Below are 16295 nucleotides of genomic sequence, written 5' to 3' on the forward strand. Positions count from 1 at the left end.
CTGCGGTCCAAATGACGCAAACGTCCACGTATCGTCTCATGCGCCAGAGTTTACACCTCTATCCATACAAAATTCAAACGCGGCAACCCCTCAGCGCCGCTACCATTGCCGCACGAGAGACATTCGCTAACGATATAGTGCACAGGATTGATGACGGCGATATGCATGTGGGCAGCATTTGGTTTACTGACGAAGCTTATTTTTACCTGGACGGCTTCGTCAATAAACAGAACTGGCGCATATGGGGAACCGAAAAGCCCCATGTTGCAGTCCCATCGTCCCTGCATCCTCAAAAAGTACTGGTCTGGGCCGCCATTTCTTCCAAAGGAATCATTGGCCCATATTTCAGATCCGAAACGATTACTGCATCACGCTATCTGGACATTCTTCGTGAATTTGTGGCGGTACAAACTGCCTTAGACGACACTGCGAACACCTCGTGGTTTATGCAAGATGGTGCCCGGCCACATCGCACGGCCGACGTCTTTAATTTCCTGAATGAATATTTCGATGATCGTGTGATTGCTTTGGGCTATCCAAAGCATACAGGAGGCGGCGTGGATTGGCCTCCCTATTCGCCAGACATAAACCCCTGTGACTTCTTTCTGTGGGGACACTTGAAAGACCAGGTGTACCGCCAGAATCCAGAAACAATTGAACAGCTGAAGCAGTACATCTCATCTGCATGTGAAGCCATTCCGCCAGACACGTTGTCTAAGGTTTCGGGTAATTTCATTCAGAGACTACGCCATATTATTGCTACGCATGGTGGATATGTGGAAAATATCGTACTATAGAGTTTCCCAGACCGCAGCGCCATCTGTTGTTGAAAATTGTAATTACTGTAATTTCGAAAGTTTGTCTGCCTGAAAATGTACTGTTGTCCCAAGCATATTGCAACAAACGGTGTATTTCTATCGCTGCTCGTTTAGTTTTTATTGCCGTTTCAAATATACCGGTCATTTTTGAAACACCCTGTATGTTGTTCATTGCGCTCCCTCCTACTACTGTACAAAAATTTGGGACTGCACGAGTTACTTCCCACATTCTGCCTTTTTGGTCTTTGCCTTATTTCGCCACCTTCTTAGTCAAGCACAAATTGTAAAGTTACGGTTTCTGTAAATTTTACCTTCCGGTTTCGTGAATTTTAACAACTTCAAGTAGACAGTTACATTGTCGCATTCTCACTACAAAACTACTGTGCTTGGAAGGGCTAAGTCTGGATCGAACTGTCAGTGTAATTAGTTTCAGCGTAACGCCTACAACAACCGTGTCTTTCATTACCCTCATGGGCACGTTTAAATCAATAGCGTTAACGAAATGGCCAACTATGCTGGTGGCGTCAATAGAGACCAAAAAAGATCGAATAACGGAAATAGTTCGTGTAGTCGTAAATTTTTGTGTAGTGGTAGAAGAGAGTACCATGAACAATGTACTAAAAGTCCTGACTGGTGAGGGATAAATGTGGGGGTGGAAGTGTGTTTGAATGTCACTTCTTGTACATTATTCTTGAATAACTTGAAAAACAGTGGCCTCCAGTCAAAACACATCCCAGAACAAAATTTAACTACCGGGTGATAAAAAAGTCAGTATAAATTTGAAAACTGAATAAATCACGGAATAATGTAGATAGAGAGGTACAAATTGACACACGTGCTTGGAATGACATTGGGTTTTATTAGAACCAAAGAATAAAAAAATTCAAAAAATGTCCGACAGATGGCGCTTCATCTGATCAGAATAGCAATAATTGGCATAACAAAGTACGACAAAGGAAAGATAATGTTCTTTACAGGAAATGCTCAATATGTCCAACACCATTCCTCAACAATAGCAGTAGTCGAGGAATAATGTTGTGAACAGCACTGTAAAGCATGTCCGGAGTTATGGTGAGGCATTGGCGTCGGGTGTTGTATTTCAGCATCCCTAGAGATGTCGGTCGACCACGATACACTTGCGACTTCAGGTAACCCCAAAATAGCACGGACCGAGGTCTGGGGATCTGGGAGGCCAAGCATGACGAAAGTGGCGGTTGAGCACACGATCATCACCAAACGACGTGCGCAAGAGATCTTTCACGCGTCTAGCAATATGAGGTGGATATAATAAAACCCCATATCATTTCAAGCATGTGTGTAAATTTTTACCTCTCTATCTACATTATTCAGCGGTTTATTAAGTTTGCCGGCCGAAGTGGCCGTGCGGTTAAAGGCGCTGCAGTCTGGAACCGCAAGACCGCTACGGTCGCAGATTCGAATCCTGCCTCGGGCATGGATGTTTGTGCTGTCCTTAGGTTAGTTAGGTTTAACTAGTTCTAAGTTCTAGGGGACTAATGACCTCAGAAGTTGAGTCTCATAGTGCTCAGAGCCATTTTTATTAAGTTTTCAAATTTATACTGACTTTTTGATCACCCGGTACATTAAATTTCGTGCGAAAAGGTCCGACTAGTAGTTTGCGCTTAGCGAGCGAGAGAATATGAAAATTTCGCGCTTGGTTTCTGCTGGCCAGATTGCGGGTTACACAAAATGACATCGGTATTTATACAATCCTACTTCCTTTTTGTGTGTGTTTACGATCGGGATCGTGTGTATCAAAGAAATTCAACGTGAAATTCTAAGTGCTAATAGTTCTATGTCGCTTCACCATTATCTTTCACTGATTATATCGCAATTTCTCGCTGTCGCGATGAATTGCGTATTTTCAAAACTTTACGTTGCCACGCAAAATTCATATTATCTCGTCAGTTGCGTGTGATATTTGTACTTTCTCCCGATTTTTGCACAGGTATCGTTCGGACTATCGTTCCCCTCTTTTCAGCGTGTATTAAACGGATATTTTTGAGAATTTCGGAAGCTTACTATTTTGATACATAGAATACTTCGCAGTAAATCGAGATAACTTATCATTTCGGCCACGTAAATACTGTATAACCGACAAGTAGCGGCGAGGATATTCCACAAGCGGACACCAAAATGGAGATGAATTCAATTTGTCATCTCAATAGAAAGCACAGCACTGACCACTGACTGTAGCATTTGGTGTATATTGCATAGTATGTTGCTGCGTATGAAATTTAGTTAATATACTGAATTGTTCTTTATACTTGTTTGAAGGTCTCTGTTACTACCAATTTATTTAACATCTTAGCAGACACTTTTCCCCATATAGAGGCATCATTTTTCGAGTATCTCTTATTACTAGAATCCTTTCACTTGTTCCATCATTTTTTATTTTGTTTATAGGCTTGTAGCTTTTACCACATTTCAGTAGGATTGTTTTCGTTTTTTGTTTTTTCCATTTTTCAACATCCCTCTTTCTCTTTCAAGTTTTATTCTCAGTTTTACGTGGAAATAACATTTCTTTTACAGTTTCTTCCATTCTCTTTGGGGGGACTGATGACCTTCGCTGTTTAGTCCCCCTTAAACATCCCAGCAACCACCACCACCATTCTCTTTGGTCAGCATCTGTGAAATCAGAATCAAAATTTTGAAGACTTTCATCTCTAACACACTTAAAACAAACTGGAGTTATTGTTTTCATCTGGATCACTACAATAGTTTTCAGCAAATGTGTGTTTGCTAAGGTTGTTATCACTCCCCTCACTAGAATCACTCGACACGCTAGTGTCTTGGGCACCCTTGGTATCATCTTGGCGTATTTTAACAGCTGTAACAAACAAAATAAGTAAGTACCTTTTATGGGAATTGCATGAATCACACTTAACATAATACGAGGGCTTTTTTTTCCCAACCTCCGGTCGCTTAGTATAGAAGCTACGTGAGCGGCAGAAAGTGGACATGCGCTGTAGGCTACTACACTCTTCGCCATTGCCGACCTCTAGGAATCCGTCTGCGTTGCACTACAGCCACGTAGAACATGGCTGTCGTCATTGTTGCTCCCGCCAAGTCGAATTACGAAGTATAATTCGGTTTCTGCAAGCAGAAGGGTATAGTGCAGAAGGAATTCATTGGAGAATGAGCCGAGTGTACGGCGATAACTACATGACTGATGGTGCTGTGCGTGAATGGTGCTGAAAGCTTAAAGTTGACCGAAATGACGTGCATGATGAATGGGGCCAAGGACGCAAGTCTGTCATTACAGCCGACCTTGTTGAACGAGTTGAATGGTTCTAGAAAATGGTAGGCTCACCATACTGCTTTGTCTATGGAAATTGCGGAAGTTTAACATATGTCGCACACATTACCGTTACTGAACATTTAGGCTACAAACAACTATGTGCTTGTTGGGTTCCAAAAATGTTGACGGACGCCCACAAAAGTCACTGAATGGCGTCAGCTTTGAATTTCCTTGACCGTTATCACGATGAAGGAGAGAACTTTTTGAAATCAGTTGTTGTTGTTGTTGTAGTCTTCAGTCCTGAGACTGGTTTGATGCAGATCTCCATGCTACTCTATCCTGTGCAAGCTTCTTCATCTCCCAGTACTTACTGCAACCTACATCCTTCTGAATCTGCTTAGTGTATTCATCCCTTGGTCTCCTTCTACGATTTTTACCCTCCACGCTGCCCTCCAATACTAAATTGGTGATCCCTTGATGCCTCAGTACATGTCCTACCAACCGATCCCTCCTTCTGGTCAAGTTGTACCACAAACTTCTCTTCTCCACAATCCTATTCAATACTTCCTCATTAGTTATGTGATCTACCCATCTAATCTTTAGCATTCTTCTGTAGCACCACATTTCGAAAGCTTCTATTCTCTTCTTGTCCAAACTGTTTATCGTCCGTGTTTCACTTCCATACAAGGCTACACTCCATAAAAATAATTTCAGAAATGAGTTCCTGACACTTAAATCTATACTCGATGTTAACAAATTTCTCTTCTTCAGAAACGTTTTCCTTGCCATTGCTAGTCTACATTTTATATCCTCTCTACGTCGACCATCATCAGCTAGTTTGCTCCCCAAATAGCAAAACTCCTTTACTACTTTAAGTGTCTCATGTCCTAATCTAATTCCCTCAGCATCACTCGACTTAATTCGACTACATTCCATTATCCTCGTTTTGCTTTTGTTGATGTTCATCTTATATCCTCCTTTCAAGACACTATCCATTCCGTTCAACTGCTCTTCCAAGTCCTTTGCTGTCTCTGACAGAATTACAATGTCATGGCGAACCTCAAAGTTTTTATTTCTTCTCCATAGATCTTAATACCTACTTCGAATTTTTCTTTTGTTTCCTTCACTGCTTGCTCAAAGTTTTTATTTCTTCTCCATAGATCTTAATACCTACTCCGAATTTTTCTTTTGTTTCCTTCACAACTTGCTCAATATACAGATTGAATAACATTGGGGAGAGACTACAACCCTGTCTCACTCCCTTCCCAACCACTGCTTCCCTTTCATGTCCCTCAACTCTTACAACTGCCATCTGGTTTCTGTACAAATTGTAAATAGCCTTTCGCTCCCTGTGTTTTACCCCTGCCACCTTCAGGATTTGAAAGAGAGTATTCCAGTCAACATTGTCAAAAGCTTTCTCTAAGTCTACAAATGCTAGAAACGTAGGTTTGCCCTTCCTTAATCTAGCTTTTAAGATAAGTCGTAGGGTCAGCATTGCCTCACGTGTTCCAACATTTCTACAGAATCAGTTGTTACTGGAGGTGAAACATGGATCCAATACGACACTCCGGAAACAAAACGACAACAATAGATGCATCAAAATTCACCAAACAAACCGAAAACATTCAAACAAACATTCAACAACTGAAAGGTTATGGCTACCTTGTTTTGGGACCAAAAATGTGTGTTGCTTGTAGAGTTTATGCAGCCCGGAACCATTATAATGCAGCTGCTTACTGTGGAACTTTACATTTGTGTAGAGCCATTCAAAACATGTGAAGAGGAATGCTGACTTCAGGAATTGTGTTGATCCATGACAACGCTCCTCCACACACTGCTGGCACAACCCAACGGCCCCTGAACAATTTCAGTCGGGCATTTTCGGTCATTCGCCTACAGTCCTGACTTGGCCCCCAGCGACTTTCACCTTTTCCCTGAACTGAAAACGTGGCAAGGGGGGGCAGCACTTTCCAACCAATGAAGATCTTCAAAACAACGTCAATGCCCATTTGACACCATTGATGGCAACATTTTTTTGAACAGGATATTGCAAAGCTTGTCCACAGGTTCGATAAATGTCTCAATCTCTTCGGTGATTATGTTGAAAAGTAACCATAAATGTACAAAACTTTTGGTAATAAAATAATTGTTCTTTTATTTATAGCCTGTCGGATGTTGGGGAAAAAAAAAAAAAAACGGTCCTCATATATGCATTATTATTCTCCTTGATAGACCGTCTTCTGTTCTGTACGAGGTGCGAATCCAAAATTTTCAGGACTGGTGCTGCCATCTGGAAAGTAGGAGTAGTAGATCTTTGCACTGCTAGGTGGCGAGAGCTGCATATCTGATGAGTCAGTGTGCGGAGTGGCATTCAGCTGGGAGGACATGTTGTGTGTCCACAATGATTGCGTAATACTCTGTGTTTGGTGTGTGGCGATTTTATGATGGATCCGTGAACAGAACAGCGCGTGTGTATAAAATTCTGTGCGAATCTCTGCAAAAGTGCTACGGAGACCCTTGCAGTGATTCAGTAAGTGTTTGGGGAACAGAGCATGAGTTGTATGCGTGTGTTTGCATATGATGATCCAACCTTCTTGTCATGGGGTATCGCCGGCGACGAGAGCTGGATTTATGGTTATGACCCAGAGACAAAGCAACAATCGTCCCAGTGGAAGAGCCCTGGCTCTCCAAGACCCAAAACAGCGAGACAGGTTAAGGGCAAAGTGAGAGCATGATCATCGTTTTCTTTGATACCAAGGGAACAACCAAACAGTGGATTCCATGTAGTACTGTGACGTTTTGCGATGGCTCCGTGAAAACGTGTGGTGATGATGGCCCGAACTTTGGCGTCAAGGTAACTTGCTTCTGCATCACAGTGCGCTGTGTCACACGTCCTTCCTCACCAGGACCTTTTATGCAAAAAAACCGTACTCGCCAGATTTGGCACCTTGCGACTTCTTGCTATTCCCAAAACTGAAACTCAAGTTGAAAGGCCATCAGGTCGACACTGTAGAGAGGATTCAAGAAGCATCGCTGGTGGTGATAAACACACTCAAAGAACAGGACTTCCAGAAAACGTTTGACCAGTAGCAGATGTGCTGGGACCGATATGTACGTACGGATGGGAACTACTTTGAGGGTGATGGTGACCATTAGTCCAATGTAAGGTTTTCAACAGATGGCAGCACCAGTCCCGAAAATTTTGGATAGCACCTCGTGTTTTCTTCAGCATTGTTTAATGTGGAAGCTGCCAAATTGTTGCATTTTGTTTGATAGCTAACTTAACAATAAGTAGGCTTGTTGAATTAGATGACATCATTGTAATTAAAACCAGCTAATTATATTTATGCAATTTTTTTCTTAAAGTATGGCAAAAGCTAAAATATTCCATCATTCGTTACAGTCCTGAACAAAAATTATGAATAACTTTTTAGAAGAGTGACTCAACTTGAAATAAAACAGGGAAGGAAATAGTGTCTAACATTCTGTAAGCAAAATTGTCATATTTCTAAATAATGCTTTGTGTAGCATATAAAAATACCAGTAATGAGCATACTTATTGGCACAGTTCAAAATGTGACATTTTTTCTTCAAACAGATTTAATGATTGTGTGGAACTTTTTGAAAGTCAACAGTCGACAGGCAAGCTCCACATGAGCACTGTCCTAACTTCGCTGAACGACTGACAGTGTGACACTGTTTTCTAGTTTTAGAATAGGTTTCATTTATGCAACATTGACATAACTGTTATGTGGTAGCCAAACAGCCACTTAAGTTTGTAACACACTTCCACATAAAACCATTCCACTTTTTCAATTTGATGATGACATGAATGGAGAGACTGAATTTTTTGAGTTATGATGCTTTTCTTCCAAGGGAGTGATGTGTTTCTCAAAACTGTTGTCGTAAAACGTAATTTAATATTATTCGTACATTGCAGATGGATGGCACTTACACAGTTTGAGGCGACGGATGCGCGTGCAGCATTCCCCTGCTTTGATGAGCCAGGGCTGAAGGCCAGGTTCCAGATAAGCATCGCTCACTCCACCAACTACACTGCAGTCTCCAACATGCCCATCGTGCGTTCCGAACAGCTGTGAGTATTGCCAGTTTGCACGTGTGTCTAGTGCTTTCTTTACTATTGAAGTAATTAATTTGAAGTTTCAGGTCACATTTTAAGCTTCGTTGCAGATTGTAAATACTGTTTTGTATCTTGGTAATTGGGTTGCTATGGGTTTGTTTGTCGATTGTCATTTTTTGCCTCTAGTTCACTATTACTATTTGAGTTTATATATTGTCATTTTGTCATTTGGAGGTAGTGAGTAGAGCTGTGATTGCTAGAAAATGGAGTTCCAATGGAATATAAGCAACATATTCTTCTCCCAATGGAATATAACCAACATATTCTTCTGTTTCAGTTCAATAGAAGTGCAGCCAGAAACATCTGTGCCACATGTGGGGTTAATGTCACTGGACAGACCACAACAGAAAACAGTTTCCTCATTTCAAGGAGGATCATTTTAATGTTAGTGACTATCTATGTTCAGGAAGTCCTTTGGGGTTAATGAAGATCATTTAAAGGCATTAATTCACAATGATGAACATCAGTGTACTCAAGAATTCGCAACCGTAATGAACTTTGATCATTCCACCATTAAGCAACACTTGGATGCAGTGAGGAAGGTTCAAGTATCAGATGTATGGCTGCCGCATGCTCTAAGCCAAAATCTCAAAAATTGGTGTCTGGCCACACGTGCATCTCTGCTTGCTACCCATCAACGTATTCATGAACAACACTGACCGTTCCTATCCTGTGTCATTACTGGCGACGAGAAATGGTCTTTATGCTAACATGGGGAAAAGAAAGGAATGGTTGAGCCCAAACAAAGCAGCAGCCCCCTATACAAAGACCTGCACGCATCCGGAAAAGATAATGCTAATTGTCTGGTGGAACAGTGACTGAGTAGTGTACTACGAAATGCTTCCCTGAGGTGTAACTATCATACGTAAAGTTTATTGTCAACAGCTGAGACATCTTGCAGATTCAGTGAGAGAACAACAACCAGGAAGAACTGCACGAAGGGATGCTACTACACAATAATGCCTGTCCACATTCTGCTATACTGACCAAAAACACTATACAGGGGCTGCATTGGGAAGTCATTCATTCTGCACCAACCGTATTCACCTGATCTTGCGCCCTCAGTCAGTAAAGATTTATCGAAGGACCTTCCAGGAATGTCCTTTCTGGATAAAAATGCGGTCTGAAAATGGCTTGATGAGTTCTTCACTTCAAAACCACATGATTTCTGCAGTCATGGTATCAAAAAGTTATCCCAGCATTGGCAGACAGTTGTAATTAGTGAAGGAGGATATATTATTGAGACTAAAGTCTCTGTTATATGTATCTATTGTGTCTATTGAACGCATGGAAAAATGCTGTGAACTTATGCTCCAAGCTAATACCTAGAACAAAATTCAAACCAAAACTAAGCCAAGTTACTCTTCTGTCCATGCATTGAAGTCACCACAATAATATTACATTCATACCTTGAATTCACAGTCTGAATGGAAACTATGATTTTAGGACCCTGGTTGCTATAGGAGAAGATACAAAAAGTTCATATCGATGTAAATCTGGAAATGAGTTTTCAATAAAACACATATTACACAACAAATGACACTATAACATTAATGCCACAAACTTTTTCAGCACGTTCCAGTTGGCCTCCTTGTGATGGATGTAAGAGTCCATGCACCACTTCATTGACTCTCCTCACCCATCCAAGTGTTGCAGTCTTTCTGCAAGTAACATCAGATGCTACATAAATACTGTGAACATCGCTTTTTAGCAAGGGTTGCAGATAGTTTGAATGGTACTAAATAAGATTTCATTTGGTCTTCCCTTACCTGACAAGAAGTGACATAAAATTGAGACTGTTGTATGAACTCATAAAACTCCAAATTTTAAAATACTACAGCACCATAATGAATTTTGTAACTTAACAACGCTGTAGAAACACAATCACAAATCTGAACTTTGATGAACCAGAAAATTAATTGTTGGCCCCACAACCAACATGTACAGGTAATGCAAACACACACACACACACACACACACACACACACACACACACAGAGGGTGAACATTAACAAAACCGACAAACTTCAGGGATGGGTTCATGAGTAGAAATGGAGGAACAAAGATCCTATGAATGTATGTTCGGAAATGCATCGTTGCCATGGTAGATGGTGCTGGCAAATGAAGCAGAATGATCCCGTATGCATGTCAGGAACAAGCCGAGATAGTGTTTGTGTACAGCCAAGCAGATGGAAACAGTCAAAAGGCAGAACCCAGCCCTCCAAATCTGGTGTAAGCACACTTCCTCCCTGCACGTTCGTCTGTCTGAAAAGACTCATGACCACACAAATGCGCAAAAAGGGTTTGAAATGTTGTGTGATGTGATTGATGTTGATGAGGGATTTGATTTAGTATATCCATGCTGCATCTTGACCATTTCCATCTACTGGGCCGTGCCCAAACACCATCTTGGTTTGTTTCAGACATAAATACCAGACCATTCTGTTGCTTACAGTATGCTGCATCAATCACACATTGTGTAATACATAAGGAACACACTGCACATGGTCAGAGGAACTGCTATTGCTATTATCATATAATTGCCATTATTATACAATACAAATGTAATATAATAATTAGCATTCTAGGCTTCACAAAAAAAATTTACTTATGATGGAATATGTCACATTACTTCAAAATGGCACTATGCCAATTCTTAAGAAAGTTTCATCATGGACTTTTCAGGATTGATAGTTTGTTTGAAATCCATTAGCCTTAAAAATTGTCAGCAATATAGAAACATACTCTTTACTACTAACAACTTTGCTTTTATGCTGTCTCCTCAGACATGGTGAACCGGGTTGGGTGGTGGATCATTTTGGCATAACTCCACCGATGTCCACATACTTGGTGGCATTCATTGTCTCTGAGATGGTGTTTGAAACAGTAAATGATTCTGTTCCGGTGATGACTACTCCAGAGCGAGGACCTCCGCCAACTGTCACGAACACAGCTGCTCCTACCATTCCACCTGCTGCCACTTCCTCTTCATCTGCCACCCCGAGAGGCAAATCTCTGTCAACTGACTTCAGTACTGACACAGGTATGTACACTAGGGCTATCACAGGTGTTTTTCAGTGTCAGCCGTCATTCGCTTTAGTAGTTTACTCAGCAGTTGTTGTTATTTACTTAGTTGTTATGTCATTAGACCATTGAGATGTGACACAAATTATAGAATGTATCTTAACTTAGCCAGAATATAAAACATAACAGTAACACAATTTATAACAGTAATGGAAATTCTTTCTGGAGCAATACACAAAATAAGGGAAAGGCAACGACTCCCCTTTAACAGATCAATGCACGGAGCACAGAAAGCAGCATTCACACTAGCTTTCAAGCACTAACTCTTTTTCTAGAAAAAGTGCACACCTTCATGCCCACAACCATACTGCACCCAACCATACTCTCCCTGACCGTGGAAAGACTGATTATCAACAACTGATTCATGGAAGCAGTTGCGTGAGCTAATGGAGATGGGGTGGGGGCAGGGAAAAATCCAAGAAGGGAATAGCAGGAGAGAGGCACATCTTGGAACAGATGACTCTTTGACTGCACAACAAGATGAAAAGGGTACAACAGAAAGAAATGTAGGAAGAAGGAGAGGGGTGAAAATGGAGAAAGGGGAAAATGGTGAAATGAAAGGGAGAGGGTGAGAGAGGGGGGTGGTGAAAAGGAGGGGTGGAGAGGGGACAGGGGGGGGGGGGAAGAGAAGGAGAAGGGGCGGATAGGCTGCATGGTGGTGAGGGGGGGAGGAGAACGTGTGGTGATAGAAGCCTGTGCACAATCTGGACGGAGGAGGAGTGATGTGGACGGAATAGGAAAAGGGAAAGATAAGGTGAGGCAGTGGGAAGCAGTTAGTGGCGGTTTAGGCTGTCAGGGTTGCGAGAATGATGGAACGTGGTTTACCATCTTTACTTGAGTATAAGAAGACCCCCTTTGGTTTAAAGAGGCTTCTTGAGAAAAATTTATTTTTGAACATATTCTGACTAATCAATATTACAAACTTTTATTGATGTAAAGGATCTGTCTAAGAAGTTAACATTATACTTATTCTGAAAAAGAAATTGTTTTCATTAATTTTTATCTTCACTGCCTTTTTTGTTGTTTTAGCCTGTTTTCTGTGGTATCAGTACTTTTAATATATACGTGGTGTCCATTCTTTTGGACATGTCCAAAAGAATGAGTGCAGATGCACACCAGGCTCAAACTCTTACGGGAATTGGCAAAGTGCCATGAGTAAATGAAGATAATGGGCAAGGGACACTACATTCATAGTGTGCAGGTAGGTTCAGAATTTAGGTCTGACAGTTAAGTGTGGTCGCATAATTTGTGGAGTTGTGGTGACTGCTTCATCTGGATGACGCATTGGTCAGCACATCTTCCTAGTAAGCAGGAGACACAAGTTCGAATCATGATCTGGTACAAATTTTCAACCTTCCCCATTGATTTAAATAGATGTCCACTCACAGCCGATGGCTATAATTCCTTTGTGTTGTGACAGTGCCACGACATTCAAAAGTGCCGCTACGTTAGTACGCGAACACGGCGATAGAGGCGCTCCGCAGCTCGGCCGAGCGCGGGAGCGCCACCTGGCTATGAACGGCGCCGGCCGCATGTCACGGCACGGCAGTCGAATGACAGATACGGAGTTAGTAACATGTAACCCACTAGTGTTTCTACTTTTGTATATCCACGCAATTTATTAGTGATTAAAGGTTATAACACTTTGTGTCCTATTACAAGGGTGGTTTGAAAAGTTCTTGGAACAGAAATAGAAAAAAGTACTTACATCACTGAAAAGTTTTTTTTTTTTATTTTTCAATGTAGTCTCCTTGTAAATTAATGCACTTGGTCCGAGGATGTTCCAGTGTCTTGATCCCATCTCGAAAATGAGTTTCCTCCAGGCCTGCAAAATAGTTGTCAATTCTGGCTATCAATTCTTCATTTGAAATGAATCTTCATCCACCAAAAGAAACATTTCAGTTTTGGTAAGAAATGGAAGTCTGACGGAGCCATATCACGTGAATAAGGCAGGTGTGGCAACAATTCATACCTTAGTTCATGCAGTTTTGCCATGGCGACAGCACATGTGTGCGGACGTGCATTGTCTTGATGGAAGATGACTTTCTTCCTTGCTAAACCTGGCCTTTTATGGTGTATCTGTTGTTGCAGTTTGTCCAGGAGGTTAGCATAGTATTCTCCAGTAATTGTTTGCCCAATGGGGAAATAATCTACAAACGTAATCCCCTTCGCATCCCAGAACACTGAGGCTGTGATCTTCCCCCTCCTCGAAGGAATTGTCTTTGCTCTCTTTGGTAGCGGAAAATCAGCATGTTTCCACTGCTTTGACTGTTGTTTTGTCTCTGGGTTATAGTAGTGCACCCAAGTTTCATCTGTGGTCACAAACCAGTGTAAGAAATCTGGTTTGGTTCTCCTAAAATGGGGCAAATATTGTTCCGATATGTCCATTCTCATGTGTTTTTGACCCAGCGTTAAGAGTCGTGGCACACATCTTGCAGATAATTTTTTTATTTGTAATTCTTTAGTTAAAATGTCATATACCCTTTCAGATGACATCTGCCAAGCATGAGCAATTTCAGGCACTTTCAATTGGTGTACCTTCATAACCATTTTGTGTACTTTTGCAATGGTTTCTGACACACCTTGGCTGACCAATGCACAGATCATTATCTAAGCTCTCCTGACCAAATTTAAATTGATTTGTCCACTTTGCAACAGTTGAATATGAAGGAGCAGAGTCCCCTAGTGTATTCTGGAAATCGGCATGAATGTCCTTTGCTTTTATACCTCTCTTTACGAAGTACTTAATCACTGCTTGAGCCTAGACTTTTTTTTTTTCATCTTCACAAATCTGTATGTGGAGCAACGACAGAACCACGTCAACGACAGCTTTCTTCCAAGAACACTGATGTGGCATGTGTTTACAGGCAACAGTCCAATGAGTATCATGTGAACAACTTGTTGCACTAGTGCTGATCTCTCGTGGTGATCCCGAGAACTTTTCAAACCACCCTCGTACTTTTAATCATTATCATTGTTATCCTAGCAGGACTACTATGAAACTTATATCTCCAGTGTCACAAATATTTGTTTCTTTCCAATATGTTTCAGTTTCTGAGGTTATCACTAGTTTTTTTTTAATACATAGTGTATTTTTCTTCTGTACTGTCATGAGAATGCCACAGTTTTTCTTGCTTCCAGAATTAGTGTCTGCCGACTGCTCTCTCATTGGCTGTGTACAGTCAGCAGCTGACATGTTCCCTTTTGTTCCTGTCACACCTCACAGTGAACACTCACGACATTGCTGCACAAAGTTCATAAGCATGCCATTGGCCCCCATCTAGACTTTTAGCATCTTCTTCAGTAATGTGTGATATTGTTGAGTATTTGTCCAGTTTCAAAGCCAATTCAATTCCAAGTATAAGTCGAAAGTACTGCAGTTGAAACATTGTTGATGTTCATAAAAAGCCAAAGTACATAGTAGACATTCCCATGGTTGGCTGCATGACAAAATTTCTGCTTGCTGAACACCGCCTCCCTGCACTCATCACTCATTGTAGTTCCCAGCCAAGCTTGATCACTGTTCCCCATCCAACTATCTATAGTGCTGTACTTGAGCAACAGTGAAACATGGATGGCAACATCTCCTAGGGTGCAGGTCATATGTAGCACCACCATCTAATACATCATCATCATCATCATCATCATCATCATCATCATTTAAGACTGATTATGCCTTTCAGCGTTCAGTCCAGAGCATAGCCCCATTATAAAATTCCTCCATGATCCCCTATTCAGTGCTAACATTGGTGCCTCTTCTGATGTTAAACCTATTAACTTCAAAATCATTCTTAACCGAATCCAGGTACCTTCTCCTTGGTCTACCCTGACTCCTCCTACCCTCTACTGCTGAACCCATGAGTCTCTTGGGTAACCTTGCTTCTCCCATGCGTGTAACATGACCCCACCATCTAAGCCTGTTCGCCCTGACTGCTACATCTATAGAGTCCATTCCCAGTTTTTCCTTGATTTCCTCATTGTGGACACCCTCCTGCCATTATTCCCATCTACTAGTACCTGCAATCATCCTAGCTACTTTCATATCTGTAACCTCAACCTTGTTGATAAGGTAACCTGAATCCACCCAGCTTTCGCTCCCATACAACAAAGTTGGTTGAAAGATTGAACGGTGCACAGATAACTTAGTCTTGGTACTGACTTCCTTCTTGCAGAAGAGAGTAGATCGTAACTGAGCACTCACTGCATTAGCTATGCTACACCTCGCTTCCAGTTCTTTCACTATGTTGCCATCCTGTGAGAATATGCATCCTAAGTACTTGAAACCGTCCACCTGTTCTAACTTTGTTCCTCCTATTTGGCACTCAATCCGTTTATATTTCTTTCCCACTGACATTACTTTCGTTTTGGAGATGCTAATCTTCATACCATAGTCCTTACATTTCTGATCTGGCTCCGAAATAGTACTTTGCAAACTTTCAATCGAATCTGCCATCACAACTAAGTCATCCGCATATGCAAGACTGCTTATTTTGTGTTCATATATCTTAATCTCACTCAGCCAGTCTGTTGTTTTCAACATATGATCCATAAATAATATGAACAACAGTGGAGACAGGTTGCAGCCTTGTCTTACCCCTGAAACTGCTCTGAACAATGAACTCAATTTACCGTCAACTCTAACTGCTGCCTGACTATCCATGTAAAGACCTTTAATTGCTTGCAAAAGTTTGGCTCCTATTACATAATCTCGTAGAACAGACAATAACTTTCTCCTAGGAACCCGGTCATATGCCTTTTCTAGATCTATAAAGCATAGACACAGTTCCCTGTTCCACTCATAACACTTCTCCATTATTTGCTGTAAGCTAAAGATCTGGTCCTGACAACCTCTAAGAGGCCAAAACCCACACTGATTTTCATCCAATTGGTCCTCAACTAATACTCACACTTTCTATTCAACAATACCTGAGAAGATTTTACCCACAACACTGATTAAAGAGATACCTCTGTAGTTGTTACAATCTTTTCTGTT

General features: G+C 41.3%; 1 protein-coding gene across 1 annotated transcript in view; it reads left to right on the plus strand.

The window, feature by feature from the left end:
- LOC124718692 (aminopeptidase N-like) overlaps window positions 1-16295 on the plus strand; it is a 214701-nt gene that overhangs the window by 76073 nt on the left and 122333 nt on the right. The window contains exons 4-5 of the mRNA XM_047244315.1: window positions 8018-8173; window positions 11005-11261. Coding sequence (XP_047100271.1) covers window positions 8018-8173; window positions 11005-11261 — 413 coding nt within the window. The remainder of the gene's footprint in view (window positions 1-8017; window positions 8174-11004; window positions 11262-16295) is intronic.

Source organism: Schistocerca piceifrons, chromosome 10, assembly GCF_021461385.2.
Source record: "Schistocerca piceifrons isolate TAMUIC-IGC-003096 chromosome 10, iqSchPice1.1, whole genome shotgun sequence".
NCBI lineage: Eukaryota > Metazoa > Arthropoda > Insecta > Orthoptera > Acrididae > Schistocerca > Schistocerca piceifrons.